At 36.1% G+C, this 20,631-nt stretch overlaps 1 protein-coding gene across 13 annotated transcripts in view; it reads left to right on the forward strand.

Moving 5' to 3' along the window:
• CDH18 (cadherin 18) overlaps window positions 1-20,631 on the forward strand; it is a 256,820-nt gene that overhangs the window by 204,673 nt on the left and 31,516 nt on the right. For 9 of the 13 annotated variants that reach the window (XM_046934453.1, XM_046934455.1, XM_046934477.1 and 6 more), the window contains one exon: window positions 11,161-11,297. In XM_046934453.1, coding sequence (XP_046790409.1) covers window positions 11,161-11,297 — 137 coding nt within the window. Of the gene's footprint in view, window positions 1-11,160; window positions 11,298-18,482; window positions 18,573-20,631 lie in introns of all 13 variants that reach the window. The other 4 variants (XM_046934446.1, XM_015282214.4, XM_015282215.4 and 1 more) reach the window with 1 other exon arrangement.

Below are 20,631 nucleotides of genomic sequence, written 5' to 3' on the forward strand. Positions count from 1 at the left end.
ATATTTTACTTTTGATGTTGGCCTTTTATTTTCCCAAGCAGGAATTTGTAACCAAAGATTGAGGTCAGAATATGAAATATCCATATTATTCAAATAAATTAGTTGATTTTTTACCTGTTTTCTGCCCATTTTTGTGCCTTTCCTTCCATTTCTTTCTGTTAAATTGGGAAAATATATAAAATGCTAGCAGAATGTACTGAACTGTTTGCTTCTGAAAGGAATCAACGCACAGTTATATGTTTAATGGGTTCTGCCAGTCCTTAGCAGTTCGAATATCCATAACATGTAATGTGACATGCCACCAGCCCTAGGCCAGGCAAAGTGGCTTGGTTGAACTAGTGCTTGGCCAGAGGCAGGTCCTGAAGGAAGGCCCTTAGGAGGTGTTTTTTCTCAGAAGCGTGTGTGCAGTGTCCTTATGTCCTGTGCCGGTTTGCAAGAGCCTCCTTCACTGTTCAACTAAGCCCCAGTGATTCTGAAAGACCATTAATAGTTCCAAGTTCATAAAAAAAAAAAAAAAAATTAAAAAAAATCATTGTAGAAATAAAAGACAGAAAGTTTTAATATGAGAAAGCACACATCACACAGTCTCCACAGCAGATAGCTACAGAGTAAGACATGAACAACTGATGTGCATGGAATAATGTTTCCTCAGCCAAGTGAATTGGATGCATTTTCCAGTGCTGTAAGTCTACAGGACAGCCATGGAGCAGCAATTTACTTCACAGTTTTTCCTTATCCACTTCTGCGTCCTTTCTACTTTGTAAGGGTGCTCATTGCTATGTGTGAGGCTGATAAAGCATTACACACACAGATGCAGCCATATCATTTCTCTGTTGTCCATCTGCTAGAAGAGATATGGTGCTGTGATTTATTCAGTCCCCAGTTAGCTATCACTTTATTTTGGTGACTGGAATGATTCTTATAACTAGAATAATGGTGGGAGGAGTATTTACAGTAATTAACAGTGCTGAAGGGAAATCCTTATAAAATTTAATTATTTAAGCTAAAACAAAAACAAACAAACAAACAAACAAAGACTCTTGTTGTTATCAGTGGTGAAGAGTCAGAATACTTTTTTTCTCATTTTCTCACTGCAATTTCATCCCAGTAATTTCAGCTTGCTTCTGAACCAAGTCATCTCAGAGGGCACTGAGTTGGTGCCAGTCCATGTACCACTGTTTAACTTTATCAATCCTAGCAAAAGAGCCTCTGTAATAACAACTGTAGATATTTATTTATTTTATTCAGACATTATTTAATTGGCAATTTGACATTTTTAAAAGATTTTTCTTTTTAAGTGAATTTTTGCATAAATAGAAATGCATTTTCAATGAAACTTTTTTGAAGTGCTATATTTTGAAATATAAGATTATTATTCCATTGAAATATCAAAAGTAAATATAACCATAGGCAACAGAAGAAAGACAGACAAGGAAACTTCACCATATATTAATTTTAACTATTTGTGAGTGGTTTGGAAAATAACCATGTGCTTAAAAATTTGTCTTCTAAATGAAGAGAAAATATTCTAAATTGTAATTTATTCAAAGAGATTGCAGGCTCATTACATTTGTGTCAAGTAGTCTACTTCCATATCAAAATATTTTATTGCTTTTAAAAATCAGGGTTATGTCTTATAAAGTGTACAATGTGCAAGCAAGTCTTGAAAGTTGCCAATACAACATGAAAGAATAGATAAAGATTGAATTCACTTACTGTCATTTTATTTTAAAATATCATTTATTTTAAATCTCTCTACACTTACTTAGACATCATCATTTTTTTCTTCCTGAACCCAAACACAGAAGAATTCTGTGGAGATTAGAGGTGAAAAAGCTTTTAACTGGCAGGATGCATATGTGCAATAGGAGCAGCCCTAGGCTGCTAATACTGCCTCAGGGCTTCAGTTGTGCCTGTTGAAACCCTGCCATCTTCCTATAGGTGGTATTTAGGTAGTGAGTGTGTCTAGCCACAGTGCATGCTCACAACATTCCTTGGAGCTTTCTGATTGCATCTGCTCTATTTTCAGTGGAATGTTTTTCAGAAAGATAGCATTGCTGCCATTCCCCAAGCCCCTTCCGAGTTAATGGGTCAGAAAAGAGCAAAGGCAGGATTTCAGGACCACAAAACTTTATTGAACTCTGATATAACAGTGAAAATAATTGTATGACATGGGCAAATTCTCTCATATTAACTTTATCCCAGACTGATACTGTCTTAAAAGGAGCTGAGTGTCTTCTTTAACATTGATTACATCCTTGTAAGCATAGTATGCGAGAAAAAAGTTGTACTATTACAGAAGCACCATACCAGGTCTTGTTATATTAATACATTGAAATTCAAATCATTTTCATGTTGGACCCTGGCCACTCTGTAATCTTACCTTGTAATAACGAATTTTATTAGCTGGGACTGAAATTGATTAGCTATAGGAAATTGGAGTGATCTTACCAACTTCCTAATGTCACTCTAAAATTAACTTTCTTCTCTGTTCTCTTGTCACTACTGCATAAAAGTAATAAGAAGAAAAAAAAAAAAGAAAGAAAGAAAGAAAGAAAGAAAGAAAGAAACATAAAGCTACACATGGTTTTCTTTTTGTTGAAAACCATTTCTTCAATTCCAGGAAATGTAGAACTAGCCGACTGATAATGAAACAATACGAACAAAGCATTAACCAAAAATTACCCATACAAAGTCAGAAAAGGCCTTTTTATTTTTGTGAATGTCAGACTGTTCATTTTATGGTGAGAGTAGAAGAAGGGCATAAAGATGTTGTAGAGGATTCTGTTTATATTGTATTTTTCTGATGTGAAGTTTATATTTACTGGAGGTAGAATAAAACGTGAAATTCTGATTCAGCCATTCACTCAAATTTTGACTGTACAGAATTGGCATGCTTAGTGGAGGGAGATGCTCTCTCAGCCATGTGATGGGACTGGGGACATTGAAAATGAAAATTATATTTTTCGATTTATTTTCTTCCTGTCCTATGAGATCAGTATCAATTTCTATGCCATTCCTTTACTGTCAGTAGGAAGAGAGTATAAGACCGATCTCCTGCTGGAAAATATAAGAATCCTCTTCATCTTTTTGTATTCATGTGTCTTACTTTTTGCTTGGATATCCTGTAAATTGAATAAGGTCAGTTTGCTGTTTTATATCCTGTGCATAGGATGCTTTGTTAGCTACACTTAAGGCAGTTTGCTGCAATCAGTGTCACTGTGTACAGTGACCATCCCTCCCTTTCATGCCCAAAGGGGAAGCATCTCCCCAGATCTTGCCATCCCTGAGCTTGTGGAGAGAGGCACCTCTTTGCTCAAGCCCGCAAATCATGACGCTGTCACAACCCTGTGACCAACACGTACAGAGTCACTATAGTATCTTTCCAGAGTATGTGAATGCCTCGCAGCTAACAAAGAGGAGTTGTGACCTCCTCCATCTCACCTCCTTCTCCACTCATTTGCTTTCTGTATTCCTTCAGTATTATTCTTCCTCAAGAGCATCTGTAAATCAGAATAGAAAAAGAACATCCTTTTTTGAACTAAAACCAGAGCAGATTTTTTCTCCAATTTCTTCTCTGATTCTGTCTTCACAGAGAGCAACCATTTTAAAACCCTTCTTTATTGTGTTGGGGTTGGAGATCTGTTGCTGACTTTTTCCCGGAGGCCTCAATTTATTTTTTATTCTTGTCAAGCTGCACGTCCCAAGCCTCCCACTTTCCCATGAAATGGCACTGCTGCCATCCCCAAAACAAATCTGCCTAACAAAAACATCCACCTCTCTGTTCAGGAGCTGGTAAGCTGTTCTGACAGCTGTTCTCTCTGGGAAGCATCCAGTTCAGGATGGTGGTCAACAACATCTCACAGCAACCAGAGTCACCTCCATCCCTTACTTAAATCTTAGATAGAAATACTGACAAAACATCCCTGTACCATGGCTATGAGAGTATGATTTTTCATTCTAAGACATCACTTTTTTTCTTTCTTCATTTAAGTGTAATTTCCACTAGCTTCAGAGTGCCTACAATATTTAAAATTCTTTTATGGTTTTAGGAGTTGGTGTTTATATTTGAATAATCTCTGTAACAAAGTGTTTTGGTAGGGACATTCACCTCCCATAAATACGTACAAACTGATTGATGTTGTTTTTATTTGGTTTGTTCTTTAGCATGACTCAGAAAAAAAATATGTAAGTAGAATTCCATTCCATTCCATTCCCATAAACCTTTGGGAACAAAAAGTGATTCTCATGTAACACTGACTGCACTTTATTTCTTGGCAACATTGGAATCTGAATGTTAATCTCTCTGAATAAAAATAAACTGTGATGTAACAGTTCTACCATCAACATGTCTATTAAAAATGCAGTTGGACAGTTGAAATCCTCTGAAGAAATTCATGAAGTCAGGAAAAGAAGAAAAACTTTTATCTTGATTTCAGTTCTGAATTATGCCTCTGAGAGTGTGGGATGTTCTTAGCCTACATTTACTGGCAGAATTAGCTAGGAAAGATGATCAGTGGTTTTAGCACATGTAGACAGAAATTGTCAGCTAGAAAAGATGGGAGTACAGAAATGTCTCATTTCCTTCAAGTGAACAGCATTTGTGGTTTCCAGTGTCCAAGGTGAGCAGTGTGCCAGCAGTGCTCAGGCAATGGGAACAGGAGCAGCAGCAGGAAGCCAACTTCTGCATGAAATGCAGACCAGCAGCAGCTGCTGCTCAAAGGTTTGGCTGGGAGGGAGGCAGCAATTTGCAGCTCCTCCACACCTCCTGGGATCTGCTACCTCACCTTCCTGGGACGAGGAGAAGGAAGGCTCTGTCACATCTGCCAAGAACAGATTTCGATACAAGAGGTGAGGTGGGAGTGTTGGGCAGGAGATGTCAAGGTACTGCTGATCAGCTGGCAACCAGCACTGGAGCTAACGCAGTGGCAACAGCATATCCTGCAAGCACTCTGAGAGGAGCAGTATTCTCTTCAAAGTAATGGTATACCTATCTGAAAGAAGTGAAGAAATGGTAAACAGAGAGATCATCTTCTCCAGGCTCTCTTCAAATGTATTTCATTTTCACCACTGGAAAGCACAGCTGAAGGTGCTGCAGAACTCTGGAACATCTAATGTCTCCTTTACCAGACATGCTGCAGGGAGAAAATTGGTTACCTGCTGTTTTGGCAGACGACTACTGTGTCACACTTCCCAATTGCTTTTCTCTCCTGAAGAAGTTTGTTTGAACTATGGGAAACAGACCTTCCCTGGAAGGGAGGCAGTGTGGTACAAGACAATTGCAGCAACAGGCTGCCTTCCCACCACCTCATTTGTCTTCAAGGCTCACTGGCAGTACTGCTGCCAGGAGGGAGACAGAAGATGAAGGGCATGCACCAGAGTTAAGGCCCACCGTGGGATGCTTCCTTCAGCTCTCCAGCTGGCCAAGTACAGGGAGCTGCAGCCAGTAAATTTCATTGCTTTTCTTCCTCATATACCTCCTGTGCACTGATAGTTGTTTCTCACACATTTTTTTTATTTTTTATTTTTTTTTAGTTTTTTTGATGTTGGTTGGTTGGTTGGTTGGTTTGGTTTGGTTTGGTTCAGTTTTAAATTCTCTGTCCTTTGAATCTGGCTATCTTTCTTCTGAGAGATTATTCACTAGCATCTTTTTAACCAACCCAACAGACTTCCTTTTAATAGTATTTTATTTCTAATAGCATTTAGATGGCATGGCTGATCAGTTTGGCTGGTATTCTCACTAACTTTTGTTGCTGGTTCTTTGTAACCAGTTTCTGTTGTTATTTGAGAGCTGACTATTAGACATATCTTGATATACAAGCCCAAAGAGGTGTTATGAACTGCAAATCCAAACCTGCCTGTAATGTGATTTTGTAAGTTAATTAGAACTAAGAGTTTTGTAGGCAGGGTAGAAATTTCTGAAGAAGTTCTTGCTTGCTTTTATTAAATTTAGTAATAAATAATAATAGCACAATGAGTGAATGTCTTAAAGACTTGTTTAATAACAAAAACAGCAACAACAAAAAAGACAAGTCAAAATCCGAAAACACTATTTAAAATCTCAAATTCAAGGCTTAACTATAAAACCTAAAAACTGGAAGTAGACACTGGAATTTTAACTGGCTATACCACTTATTTGTCAATTACCAAACTGATATTAATGTTATTTCAAAGCCAAATAATTTAGTTAGATTATGAAAATACTTATGAGTTTTAACTTCAGAAATCCTTCTAAAAGGTTCAGTGATTGTTATTAAACTCTTTTAGCATCTTTTAGAACCTTCTTCATGCTCAAGCATTCTCTGTGCTATTAGAACCTAACTACTTTAAAATGCAAACTGCTTTATATGTCAAGACCGCATAGGGCCCATCTTGCATATAATTTTCTCTTTATTTCCCAATTCATGCAAGCACTTTTGGTTAAAAAAAAAAAAAAGTTAAAAAAGAAAAACTTGGGACTTTCTGTCCTCACTGAACCGCTGCTTCACTAAAATCTGAGAAATGAGATGTGAAGTCACAGCAGCTGGGAATTTGGTCAGAAGTAGGAATAAGGCTGGCAATGCCTTTCCATTCAGTGACTTCACTTGGAGAAAAAAAAAAAAAAAAAAAAAAAAAAAGATGATACATGTTGAATTTCTCAGCGCTTGTAGTTTTGATATTTAATTTCCTTCAGACACTCTTTGGGAACTGTGACTAACAGGTTTTCTGTGTTCATAATCCTTCTAAATATAAGTTCTTAGAGCAGGTTTTCTGTTGCTGGTCCGGAAGTAAACAGTTTATTGAGAGCTGTTTACCTGAGCATGTCTTGTTATTAAGTCTCATTATTGACATGTGCCATGCAAATCAGATGTGCTGAGTTCTTGGTTATGTTAATTGACACAGCACTGTCATGAGTAAATGTCTTTAAGAAAATATCTGCAGTGACTATTATAAATTCATATGTTAAATGAATGCATTCTAAATGGGTAAGAAGAAATAGTCACTTGCACAGCCATGATGAAAATTTACTTTTGACATAACTTTGAAATTCTAATCTTGAACTATAGCTCTTTGCAACCTAGAAAAACCCATCATCACCATACCAGCTACTAGGAAGAAAATTAACTCTATCCCAGCCAAAATCAGGACATAGAAAACTTTGTGGCTAATATTTTATAAAGCCTTAAAATGCTAAGTGCTTTATAAATACAATGAAACTTGTTCTAAATGTCCTCTTACATGTGACAAGAATGAGTGGCTCTATGAAGGGTGTTTATCCTACAAAATATTTTTAGGGTATCTGAATGTAGAGCTTTATATTAATATTCATAGTTCCTTTGCTCTTTGAGAATGTCATTTGTAACTTGTTTCACACAGACATTCATGAAGGATGGCAGTCCCAGTAGTGCAAACGGCTGCTTTAGACGTGATACAGAAAGCAATATTTAGGAAGAATATAGATTAATGGGAGAGAACTAAACTTCATAAAAATAAAGCCTTAGACAGGGCCACTGTTTATTTATACGTGATCAAGAAAAATTCTGTTGAGCTCTAGATGTTTTAATATGTTGTAACTGTATGAAAAAGTTAGGATGTAGAGAGACAGTGCTTCTGTGCATAAGTTAGTATCATTTTTTATTTTTCTATTGTCACTGGAAATGAAAGTGTTACTGAATGAATCACCTCAAGACTGTTTTATTTCTATGAATGACACAGAAAGTGAAATTTAAATTATTCATCCAATACTGAACTTTCAGCTTCTAGAGAATACATTTAAGTAAGTGATTTAGAAAAAACTGTTCATATTTCAAAAACTAAGACAATGTTCTGTTATATGTCTATGAAAATGATATGTTAGGGCGTCACAATTCATAGCAGAATTGAGCTTCAGTTTTTCTACATAAGCTTCATATTTAGTAGAGATACTTGTTCTTTTTGGTTCTCTTGCGTCCTCGTGGAGGGAAAACTAATAACTTGTCATTATTATGAATCAGACATGTGCAAAAGCAGCAGTGTATTCCTATTGCTTTATTTTTTTTCTCATTAACCCCAATTTGAAATTATGTCTATTTTTAAGTTTATGTCTACAAATAGTCCTACTTTTTATGGTTATTAGCACAATATTGACTATCAGAGTAGTCATTCTGTCTGATGTTGGTAATAAGTAAACATTGTCAACAGTAGTAAATGTTTGCAAAGGCAAGATTCATGTATTTTATATATATATATATATATATTAAGAATACATACTCCATAAGAATAGCTCAGCGAAGATAGATTTTATTTTGTTTTGTTTTGTTTTCCAGTAAATAATTCATGTAATTTTCAGGAGACCTCTAGAGCCAAGAACAAGGCAGTAGTCAGAGAGAAGGAATTACATTTTGTCATCACATACCTGACAGAGAACTGTGACAGTAAAGGGTCTTGCTAAAGTCTCCAGGAAAATTGTTTGGGGGACAGTTATTCTTTCTATCCTTCCTCTGTCACTATTTCACTTCCTCTTGCAGAAGAGGTCTGTGTATGCATGTGCTGTCCATCTTGTCCAACACAGCTAGACTTCATTATTTCTCCCTTAACAATAGCACAGTTAACATGTTCCAAAAATTTGTCAGGTTGCTTGCATTGCCAAGTATGAAGTATAAGGCCTGGAGGCACTGATCCAATTGAAGCATGCATGTTCTGGATAGACTTCAAATCTTAACACAGCTCTGTGCCAAGCATGGCAGCTGTATGTACTTTCAGAGTTTGATTCCACTCTGGCTACAAAGTTCCTTTGTAGTTAGGAAAAGGTAGGACAATCTGCCTGCATAGGAAGTAAAACTTTTCCACTGATATTGGATCAATCTTTCAAAACATTTTCGTTACAAGTAACTGCTTGGAGAACCTGCAAATCCTGCTCACAGTTGATCAGCTCTGCATAGCTTTCTTTTTAGTAGACTAAGACCAGCAGAAACACTGGTAAAATCAATTGTTCTGAAACTCAAAAGTAAATTCTGATCCTCAGTGTGTGGGTAGCTTGGACCAATACTGCTAGATAAAATAATACCAAGAGGATAACTGTGGAGGTTTTTTTCTTGCTTTGCAATGTGTCCACAGCAGATTCCAGTATTCCTTGAAAGCAACACAGATTTGCTTGGATATCTGTAACGTTTATTTTGTCATGATCAGTGATTGTCAATAATTTATTTTTAATGTATCTATTGAGTTTACAAAGCATATCAACTTTCTAAAGTGTATCTGCAACAAGCTCTGTGGTTCAAAATTAGTAATTCACCATTTATTATAACTGTTATTATACTTTCCTATATATGTTGCTCACTTTGTTGGGGTTTTTGTTTGTTTTTGTTTGTTTATTTTTTCCATCCAACTTAGGACACAGCGATTAAATAATATCTTCTGGAAGAATACTTCCTGACTTGAATTCTTTAAAAGTGATTCCCCCATCTCCTACATAGTCAAGATCTTTCCAGTTTACTTCTAATTTGGAGACCTTTTAAGTCTTTTTTTCTGCTTGAAGCAACTTCCGCTGCCATCTTCCACATCTTAAGTCTCATCACTCAGCACTTTTGAAGTATTTTATAATGATGTGTTCCCAACTGTTGGTAGTTGATTGGTCACATGGGTTCTGACTTAGTTTGGATAGGAGAAAGTAAGTTAAATTTTTATTCCAGAGGAACATAAAGGTTTTCTGTTGCTCAAACCACCCGCACGGTCATATGGAGGCTGTTTCACTCTTCAGTATGGTGAGAGGAAGGATGCAAAGCATCAAAAAGGAAAGATTTTCTAGCCTGGTTTGGTCCACTCAGATTTCCTGTGCTTGGTTGTCATATATTTAATTCTTGAAAATACAGGAAACGTGAAAAGGCAAATCTTAAATGCCAAAACCCAAACTACCCTATTGTAAGCATATGTAAAATATTTCTTACAGCTAGAAGAGATGGGTTCAGTTTCTCTCTAATAGGGAAAATCTAACCTAAGTCATCACATCCTACATGGCTTTTATATTCTCTCCTGTCCTTTGAACAGTTAAGGTGATTCATTCAAATTGCTACCTCCTCCTCTAGTCCTTTATTTCCTTTGCTTTTTCACAAGACATATCTTATTTTGTTGTATCATTCATCCAAATGTTTACTTGTTTGTTTGTTTTCCATTTCAATAAATAGTCTAAATAAGTACATTATGAGAGTAATAAAACTGAAGTTATTTTTAATTTTTTGAGCTTTGCAGCCTTCATGTGCACCACTCTTTTTATTAGTTGGCAATTAAACCTGTGGTAATGTAGAAATAAGAGCAGTTGGATGGGACAAATAAATCATTTTAATCTATACGTAGCTTCCATATATTAAAAATATCCCAGAATGAAAGCAAGGCTGGCAAATTATCAAGAAAAACAATTATAGTACATAAAAGGCTCTGTCTTGTTCCTTATTTTTTCATCAGGTCTAAAAGAGAAGGTTTAGTAGGGATGTGTAATTTGTTCATTTGTTAAAAGCTATTGTAAGCGATTCAGGCTTTGTGGAAAAAAAAAAAAAAAAAAAAAAAAAAAGTCTTGTCAATCTCTTCTTTTGTGTTCCCATCTGCTTCCATTACCCACTTAAAGGTTTTTACTTTCTCTGCTAGGCAAAGTGTCCAGACGCCAAGGGAGTTAAGGAGGGCTGTTTCTAGGCTAATGTCAACAGCAGCTCTGGGAATCAGCTGTTTCTGCTTCTAGTCTTTGTAATGTACATGTGTTAAATGGCTTATGTTGCTATGTCATCAACTTCATGTCGAAAAGACATGCTTCAAAACAGGTACTGGGACAGAACAGGCTGTTTAAGCAGAAGGATATTTTTTCTGTTTTCTTTTCTGCCTTTCCATTGTATGCTATAATCAAAGTAAATATGCTTAGTGTCTTTTGACAGAAATGAGCACTCCTGTCTAAAATATCACCTGTTAGAGATCTGTGTATTTGTGACTCATAGTGGAAATCTTATTATATATCAAAAGATCAAATAACATTATGAAAGGAGTGAAAGACAATGATACTTCAGGCATCCCCATAATACAGAATTTTTCTTTGGATGTTTTCTAAAATCTCCATGATCTTTGAAAGACTGAAAGTAATATTCTTATGTAGCTTTCTGTTACCTTGGATCATACTTTTTACGATGAGTATATATTTACTATTTTATTTCTTCTTAGATATTTCATTGATCATAACACAGAAGAAGATAGATATTTCACCATTGATGCTAATACTGGAACCATTAAAACTGCCAAGATCTTTGACAGAGAGGAAACACCTTGGTACAACATCACAGTGGCTGCTTCTGAGATAGGTAAATAATATATGTGGCACATAGTATTAAAAAATTGAAAGGAAAATAATATTTGGTTTTTAAGGAACACCATCTCGAAGTGTTAGGTTCTTTTTAAACAAAGCTGGTTTTTTTTGTTTTTTTTTTTAAACTAACAACAGTAAAGGAGAAATTTCTGTGTCTGTGTAACTTCCTTAATTCCACAGAACAACCAAACAAAACCCCACAAGCCTGTGTGAGACCACCTATGTAAGTTTGCCATGTTATTCTGTGTGTGATAGGACTTTTTTTACCAAGGAATAGTGCAGGCATTGAAAGACCTAAAATAAATAGCTTGTCCTATTTGTGTATCTTACTTTTATGTATCTTAGAAGACACCATTGTATAGTACAGTCTGAGAAATTAATCCTTTCTTCCTGTAACTACTGTTTATGTTTGTTGAATATGCCAATATTAATTTATTTTCAACAGGTATCTAGTAGTTGCTGATTGTCAGTGTGCTTTTCTGGCCTTTAACAGGCAGAGACAAAAAATGCTTCCTACTGCATTCAAAACACTTCAAAATGTGATGAATTTTCACTACCTCAAAAAATTATTGAAATTGTCAAAAATGTCTGAATAAACATCCCAGATAAATACTTTTACACGAGGCAGGGACAGTTTAAAGAAATAAAAAATAACTTTTCCATTACAGGGTCCTTAATTTGACAAAAAGTTGCAGAGGAAAAAACTCAGCCAAGCAAATGAAAAAAAAACCCCATGTGGTATCAGTAAATCAAGACTTTCTGAGTACTCTTAATGATACCATTTTTCAATGGAAAGTGATTTTGATCCAAACTATGGACTTCTGTTTATTTTCTTTCCCTTTTTTTTTCTTTCTTTGGTGTATGCCATCATTGCCAGATGACAGTCTACATTTTTGTTACCTCTAACATGTGCTACTGACATAAGTGATTCCCCTGTGCCTTCATCTCTTTCATTTCCAGGTTTAAATGGAATCTGTTCTGCCACTATACTGCTAGCATATGTTGCAGAATTAATAGCTCCTAAATATTTTATAAGGACAACGAATTGTTTTTGTTTATTAATCTGCTGTTTCAACTAAGTTGACACTTTCAAGTAAATAAATTTCTATATTAAAACAATAAAATCTAGAGTTTTATGGTTAGCTCTTCACAAGTGGTAGCCAATGCACTTCTCTGTGCTTAACAGTATATTTGCTATTGCAGTGCAGCATGAAATTAAATATAGTTTAGGCCTAATGATAAGAAAGTGAATAATAAGTAAGTGTTAGTTTTAAATAAGAATTAAAAGCCACATTGCAACATACCAAAAAAAAGAATGGAGTAGTCACTAGTCTTTTTGGGAAACAATCAAAATATTATTATTTTGCAGAAATAAATCTCAGTAGCATTAAACTGAAATGTAGCTTTCTGCACTACTTACTTCATATAATCCAGTGAGTGGTATTGCACTTACTGTGCTGAGGAAGATTATAACTAAAAGATAACTGAATGGATAATGAGGATGAAATAACTTTTTTTTTTTTTTTCCTACGAAAGTCTGCTTGGCATTCTCCATTCAAGGTGCTACTTACTAAGGGAAAACATAAGTCTTGTTCTTTCCCTTGCATTGCCTTTTTTGCTATCAAAGTGGGGATTAGGAAGATAAGTAGATCTGTATTATCAGCTTGGATAACAATTCAGTTGTGAAAAATATGAGAGAGAACAGAGGGGAGGAAATGGATGGCAGACAGACTGAAAGGCAGCCTAAATGGCAGATAAACTTTCTTTGTGCCTACTTCTTTGCCATTTTCTTACATAAAGTAATTTGAAAATTATAACAGTGACACAGTCTTCCAAATCCATTGTAAAAGCAGTAATTGGATATATGATTGAAGAAGGAACATATTTTGTGCATACAGCATGAAGGCCCAAACTTATAAGCACTACCTATTACATATCTACATCCTTTTATGACATTCATTTTCAGTTTCATCCACAAGGCATGACACAAATAAGATTTGGGGTTGAAAAATAGATGGAGCACTATGACCAAAATGTGCTTTGGCTGTCAGAGAGGCAAGTTTGTCTTCAAGTTTGTCTGATGTACTGGAAGTCATTTGTAGCTTTCTGAAACAATTTACTTAACCAAGAACATTGCAGAATCTGGAAAGCCCAGAAAGATTGTTCTGCCTCAAAAATAAGAGGTGCTCTGCTGAAATAATGCTACTGTTATAGTTAGTTTCTTGAAGTGTTTTCTTCTTTACTTAACACCGCACTTCAGTGACAAAATTCTTTTGAATAACCTACTGGTAGCTGTGTTTATTTTATGTGAAGGAAGTATAAAATCAACACTGTATTTCTAGCCTTACATTTGTGATATCCACATGTTTCTTACATTGTTTCTGAACTCTCACTAGTAGTTTTGCTTTCTCTGTAGGACTTACTGAGTCAAATGCACTCTACGTTGCTCAAATATCTTCTATGAAATTGGTGTAACTTCTACCACTTTCCTCTGTGGAAGTAATGTTGGTGTAATGAACAACGATATTTCTGTTTGCATGGATGCTGCCTAAAGCACAGCAGAGTTCACTGCTAGAAGAATGGGACAATCCTTTATTTTCTTTGACATGCATTATTCTTCCACAGTAGCATGTGGTGAATGAAAACTGGGATTTTGGTGTCCAGAGCACACCACTGATGTCATTTCTTTGATTGTTTCAGTACAAGTGCTTCCCAAAATCTCCTTGTGGCATTAAGGGACAATACTGTATTTTATACCGAAGTATCTACAAACTGTTTGGAGTGAAGGAAAGGACTAAAAGTTGTTGGCAATAGATTTAAAAATATGGTTTCACTTAAAACTAGTCATGTCTCATTAGCTTGTTAGAATTCTTTGAAAAGGTTTTTAAAATAGAGTTCAAAAGAAGGAGGAGATTCAATTTACTTGGCTCTATTAAAGGATTTGATCAAGTCTTTGACAAGAGTAATAGAAATAGGAAAATACAGAGAAAGAGCACATAGTTTTATAACTGATGAAAGACTAATTTAGAGGAAGGAAATACCACCTTAATGAATGGTTGTTCCTTTGACAGAGGAATGAGGTATGGTTAAGCAATTTTAAGGAATATTTTGTGATGTGTCAACTAAAAGTCATTGTAATGATAGCACACATAAAATGGGCAATAGTTGATTAAGTGAGATTATCAAGTAACACTTACTAAAAATTAAGAAAGATTGAGATAAATTCATACAAGAACAATACCTGTGGAAGTATGTCATAGGTAAATGAGCAGTGAGTTGTACTGAAAACTGTCTGAAATGGAGAGCTGAAAGGGTTATGATGAGCAGCCTGAAGTGCAGCCAGAGGCTAGTCATTAGTGGAGTACCACAGGGGCCAATAATGGATGCAGTACTTTTTAATCTCGTCATTAATGACCTGGTTTATGAGACAAAGTGCACTCAGCAGGTGTGCAAATGACACAAAACTGGAGTAATGGCTGATACAATGGAGGGTTGTGCTGCCATCCAGAAGGATCTCAGCAGTCTGGAGAAATGAATGAACAGAAACTTTATGAATTTCAATAAAAGGAGATGTAGAATCCAGCACCTCAAGTGGAATAACCCTATGCACCAGTGCATATGGAGGGCCATCTTTCTGGAGAGCAGCTTCTCAGAAAAATACCTGGCTGAGTGTCCTGATGGACAACAAGTTGAGCATGATTCAGCAGTGCTTTCTTGAGGCAAAGGCAGCCAAAAACATCATGCTCTGCATGTATAAGACTGTTGCCAGCAGGTCAAGGAAGGTAATCCTTTCGCTCTGCTCAGTCTGTTAAGACTACTTCTGGAGTGCTGGATTCAGGTCTGGGCCCACCTGGACAAAAGAGACGTGGAACAAATGGAACAAGTCTAGTGAAGGAGCATGATATCATTAAGGGACTGCAGTGCCAGTCATACAACAAAAGGCTGAAATAATTGTGTTTTTTTTTTTTTTTTTTAGCCTGGAGAAGAGAGTGCTCAGGGTGTTCTTGCCAGTTTGTTTAAAAACTTGATGGGGAAATTAAAGAAGATGAGTAAAAACTCATCTTTCATGTACCAAGTGAAATGACAAGAGGCAAGGACACAAACTGAAATAAAATTCCATTTAATAACATTAATAAAATTTACTGTGAGATATGTCAAACTAGTGAACAAGTTGCCAAGTGAGACTGGGGATTCTGTGTTTTTGGAGATACTCAAAAAACAACTGGATATGGGCATGAGCAATATACATTGGTTGACCCTGCTTTGAGCAGGGAAGTTGGACAGACTGATCTCCAGAGGCACCTGCCAAAACCAGTCATTCTATGATTCTCTGAGAAGTGCATGTAGAATGAGTAGAAGAAAAGAACAACCACTCAGCAAGCCTGCAGATGACACTAAGCTGAGTAGTGCAGTTGATATAATAGAAGGAAGGGATGCCACCAAAAGGCATCTAGACAAGCTTGAGAAGTGGGTCCCTGTGAGCTGAATGTGACTCTGCAAGTCCAAATTCAAGGTATTGCACTTGAGCCAGGGCAATCCAAGATATTAGAGCAGATTGGGAGAAGAACTCATTGAGAGCAGTCCTGGAGAGAAGGACTTAGAGGTTCTGATGAACTAAAAGTTTGACATGAGCCAGTAACGTGTACACTTGCAGTCTGGAAAGCCAAGTGTATCCCGGGCTGCGTCATAAGAGATGTGACCAGCACAGAGAGGAAGGTGATTGTTCCCCTCTACTCTGCCCTCATGAGGTCCCATGCGGAGTATTGTATCCAGGCCTGGGGTCCCCAACACAAAGACATGGAGTATTGGAGCCAATCCAGAGGAGGGCATAAAGATAATCAGAGGGCTGGAGCATCTCTCCTATGAACAAAGGTTGAGGTAGTTGAGCTGGACTTGCTCAGGCTGGAGAAGAGAAGGCCTTCCAATACCTAAACAGAGTTTATAAACAGGAGGGAGGGCAACTTTTTACATGGTCTGATAGTGATAGGACAAGGGGGAATGTCTTTGAACTAAAGGGAGATTTAGATTAGATATTGTAAAGAAATTCTTTACTCAGAAGGTGATGAGCCACTGGAACAAGTTGCCCAGAGAAGTTGTGGATGTCCCATCCCTGGAGGCATTTGAGGCCAAGCTGGATGGGGCTTTAGCAGCCTGGTCTAGTGGAAAGTTTCCCTGCCTATGGCAAAGTGATTGGAACTAGATCATTAAGCCAGTCTATGGCTATGTGATTCTCTGACTTCAAAATACTGAAGCATTCCAAAACAAAATGGTTGTAAAAACAGTTGTGAGTGATTCAGTTAAGGTTGTTGTTCTCTAGCAAATAGTAGTGCTGACATTAAAAGCAAGAGCAAAGTCCCAAATCACAGCCACTTCCAAGGGAAATAAACATTTGCTTCAAAGTTTTTATAGCAGCGATGCAAACAGAACAAATAGTAATATTTTGAAGCCTTAGTGCCCAAGAAGAACAACTAATAGCTACGGGAACAAAAACTGACAGTTGAAGGAATCATAAAATGGCTTGATTTGAGAAAGAAATCAGGAATATCTTTCAATAGACATTTCTACTTGGAAATACTGCAAGATAGACTGCATCAAGAAGCTCCTTTTAAGTGTTAATTCTAACAGCTAAGCTAAGCATGTCCAATGTCTTCTTCATAGACAAAAACAGATTCTAGATCTTGCATTCCCATGATGTTAACAGTCATATGGAGAATGAGAATGGAAGATGGAGAGAAGGTGTAAAGCAAACAGAATAGATCTGTTTGTGCTATTTAAAGGTGCTTTGATTTATATTACAAGAAGTAAAACCAAAAGAGATTTATATTACAAGAAGTAAAACCAAAAGACAAAAATAAAAAAAAAAACCAACACATTTTTTTTCTTTCTGTTTTGAAACACATGAAAACAACATATGCGTTGCCTGAAGGAAATAAGTCTATGGAGTATTAACTTCCTGGCACATAGCACTGAAAGAATTAGAAAAGAGCAAGAATTGATGACATTTTATTTTCTCACTTTACCATTTTCCCATAACCAAGAATAGTTTTAATACTTTGCATCAAAATCAATCAATAAATAAACAAATAAATAAAACTGATTCCTTTTCAAGGTCTAAGATAAAGTAATATAAATCAGAGCAAAGCACTGTTACAGTGCTGTAATCTCCTAACCTTCTATTTCTGGTGGACAGCAGGATGATTTTTTTAAAACCAGAGAGTTTGTTGCTTAGAATTGTTTAGAGTGAATTCTGGTCCATACTTTTTTCTTGACAACCTTTTTTTTTTTTTTTTTTTTTTTTTTTTTTTTTTTTTTTTTTTTCCAAAATGAAGTGCGTATGAATAATGAAAAGGCCATGTTTAGTTTGACATCAGTAGAGGGAAACTTTCTTTATATATTGTTTCACTGCATTTGTGTTTATAGATATGTTACAGAGCCAGATCTTATAGTGCTACTTTAAGGTCAGCTCCTCCCACAGATTCCCCCTGACTCGAGAAAAAAAATCACACACATTCCTCGTTTTTACTTCACTTACATTCTGCCAGCTAGCTCAGTTACAGAAAGAGTTTTGGTACTGATAACAATTACTTTTTTATTTTTCCAAGAAACAGAATCTGCCACAAAATATTTCCTACTTTTCCCCTAAATGAAAACCAGATTAAAGCAGATTTTTAAAAATACAAGATCTGTGTTCCAAGACTGTTTTGCTGGTGGAGTAGTGAAAAACTAAGTATCTATCATCTTTTTAATGGCAAGATCTAGACACAATACTAGCACTCTGCCCACACTCTAAAGTGGCATGGTTTATTTCCAGTCTTGGTAAGCTGCCTACCAATGGACCGTTTGTAGCAGAATCTGCCATTGCATCCTTATGCAATAAACAAAGCTGACACAAAACTCTTTATAAAAACAGTTGTCTTGAGGCAGCTAGTTCTCCATCCTGCTCAAGAAGTGATTCCTCTAATGCCAGGTTCAATGCTTGTTTCGCTGTTTATCTTGGTTTAGTCATTGCGTCCTAGGCAAGACGGATTTTATTCTCCTCTATTTCTTTGGGGAAAGGTATAGCTAAGATATTCATACAATGTCATCTGAAGATGGTATAGGGTATGGCTATATGGTAGCTACCAAGGGGGTTTCTGAAGAAGAGACAGTCTTTGGGATCATGTGACATTTTCCCCTTCAGGACTTTGCAAAGCAGTACCAGAATCTCGAAATGGACCCACTACTGGCCACAGAACCAGTGCAGTTTGTGGTGCCCTGATCTACTCAGGAGGTAAGCATTAGCATTGTCAATGAGCTGCAGAATTTTGCTTCCATTAAGGCAGAGGGAGTAGCCAGATTGAGAACACTGAATGTTTAAGTCTGCTGCAGTGGTATTATTACTGATATTACTTCTTTTATTACTTCTACTACTGCCACCAGCCTGAATTAAACCTATATTTTTTGAATATTCCTCTCACTTACATATAAAGCATTCTTTTATTATTTTACTTCTGCTTCTGTGATATATTTCATCCATTCTAGATCTATATTCTGTCAAAACTATTCAGTATTGGTAGACGAGATTTGTGCCTTCTATTTCTCTTTGAAAAGTACCAGAAAAGATAACTGGTTGAACTTCCCAAATATTGGTTTGCATCATAAGGTCTTGTAAAGCTGTCAGAATGAGAAGAAGATGTTTTTGTTGTGATTAAGAGTGATATTTAAAACTAATTGTGAAAAAGCATAGACATTCATCATAAAACTGAATTAAGTGAAAATATTTGTGCTACTTCATGAAAAGATGGAAAATCTTTTTTTTTTTTTTTTCTTCAGACTGTTAAAATAGTTCAGGCTTATTCTGTGTTAAATTATTCACTCAACTTCCATAACATATAATATTATATATCATAATGGTAAATAATATACAAGTATATTATTATAAGTATGCAAATATATGCATATGCAAATATATATTATAAGTATACAAAACAAACAAACAAACAAACAAGATTATTTACATTGAAACTGTTAATGTCACTCAAGTTGAATTTATCTTCATAAAGCTCATGGGGATTTTGTTAATGTGAAAAAAGGAGTATGAGACAACAGAAGCTATATTAAAAATAAGCTTTCTTCTTGAACAGGGTTCTTAAAGCTTCCCCACATAAATTAACTGGGGAGAAGATTTAGGCTTCCAGATTGGCTGTTGATAACGAATTCTACAACTTCAGGGAGGACTGCCTGGCTGCAGTACTGATACTTAATGAAACTGATTGCTTTACCAATTTTAGTACTCTGACAGAAGAACCATTTATTCTGGGAAAAATCTCAAGCGTAAGAAAGCAGGCCCCTAATGTAGGTGAATCAGAACAATATTTCTGCTTCAGTTATCCTTTAAAACAGTGAGCATTCACGTTGAAAAATCTTCACTTGAGGCATAATACTAATAAGATACAGAATGTATCTTGTTGTTTTATAATGCACAGGACTGAAATATACGTCGGCACTGATTATCTCAAAACTGGAAATCTGCCAAACTAATGTAATGCATTTGACTAATTACTATAAAAGGGATCAGTTATCAGAGTGTTTTGGGGATTGCAGGTGAGCTGCACACCTGCAAAAGACTGTAGTTTATGTTTATTTTGTAGTAAAATAAGTATCTTGTAATAATACAAACCAAAATACAACCTGCTTATAAGAACATTGTTAATTTGTTCTTATTCCTTTCCTCCCTTATAAGCTGTGCTATCATCTTGCATACACATTGATGTAGTATACACAATCTGACAAACTTCAAGACCATTTTGGAAAGTGGTGTTAATACTTTCCGTATTAGCATTTTGTAATAAGTAGGCTGCCAGTATGGAAATTTGCCTGCAAAGGTCAAAGATCCTATAAGGTAACTGCTTCCAGAAAGATACCAATAATTCCCTGTACTCTTTTGAACTGGTAAGATAAATAGGAATTCCTTGTGCTGCAAAACAGCTGCCAAAAACAAACAAACAAATAAATAAATAAAACACAGCCGGAAAAAAACAACAGCTCTCTGAATCTCTGTGAAATCTCAGTGAAAGTAATGCAAGTTCAACAGACTGGGATAAGACACATTGGAAAGTAGTGACAGGTATACAGGAGGACACTGTTCAGGACTAGGAAAGGGTTCTGATACACTGTACTGAAACAAAATTTACCTGTCTGTTGCCAGGCAGGCACACACTGGTTTAAAACATTTGATTTTCTTTCCTCACTAAATATTCCAAACATGTCAGATCAACAGAACGGTTCTGTGTCTCTGTTACCTTCTGCCCTGTGCTTTTCCTGATTTCTTTCTCCCTTCCTCTTAGATG

Source organism: Gallus gallus, chromosome 2 (genome assembly GCF_016699485.2).
Source record: "Gallus gallus isolate bGalGal1 chromosome 2, bGalGal1.mat.broiler.GRCg7b, whole genome shotgun sequence".
Lineage (NCBI taxonomy): Eukaryota > Metazoa > Chordata > Aves > Galliformes > Phasianidae > Gallus > Gallus gallus.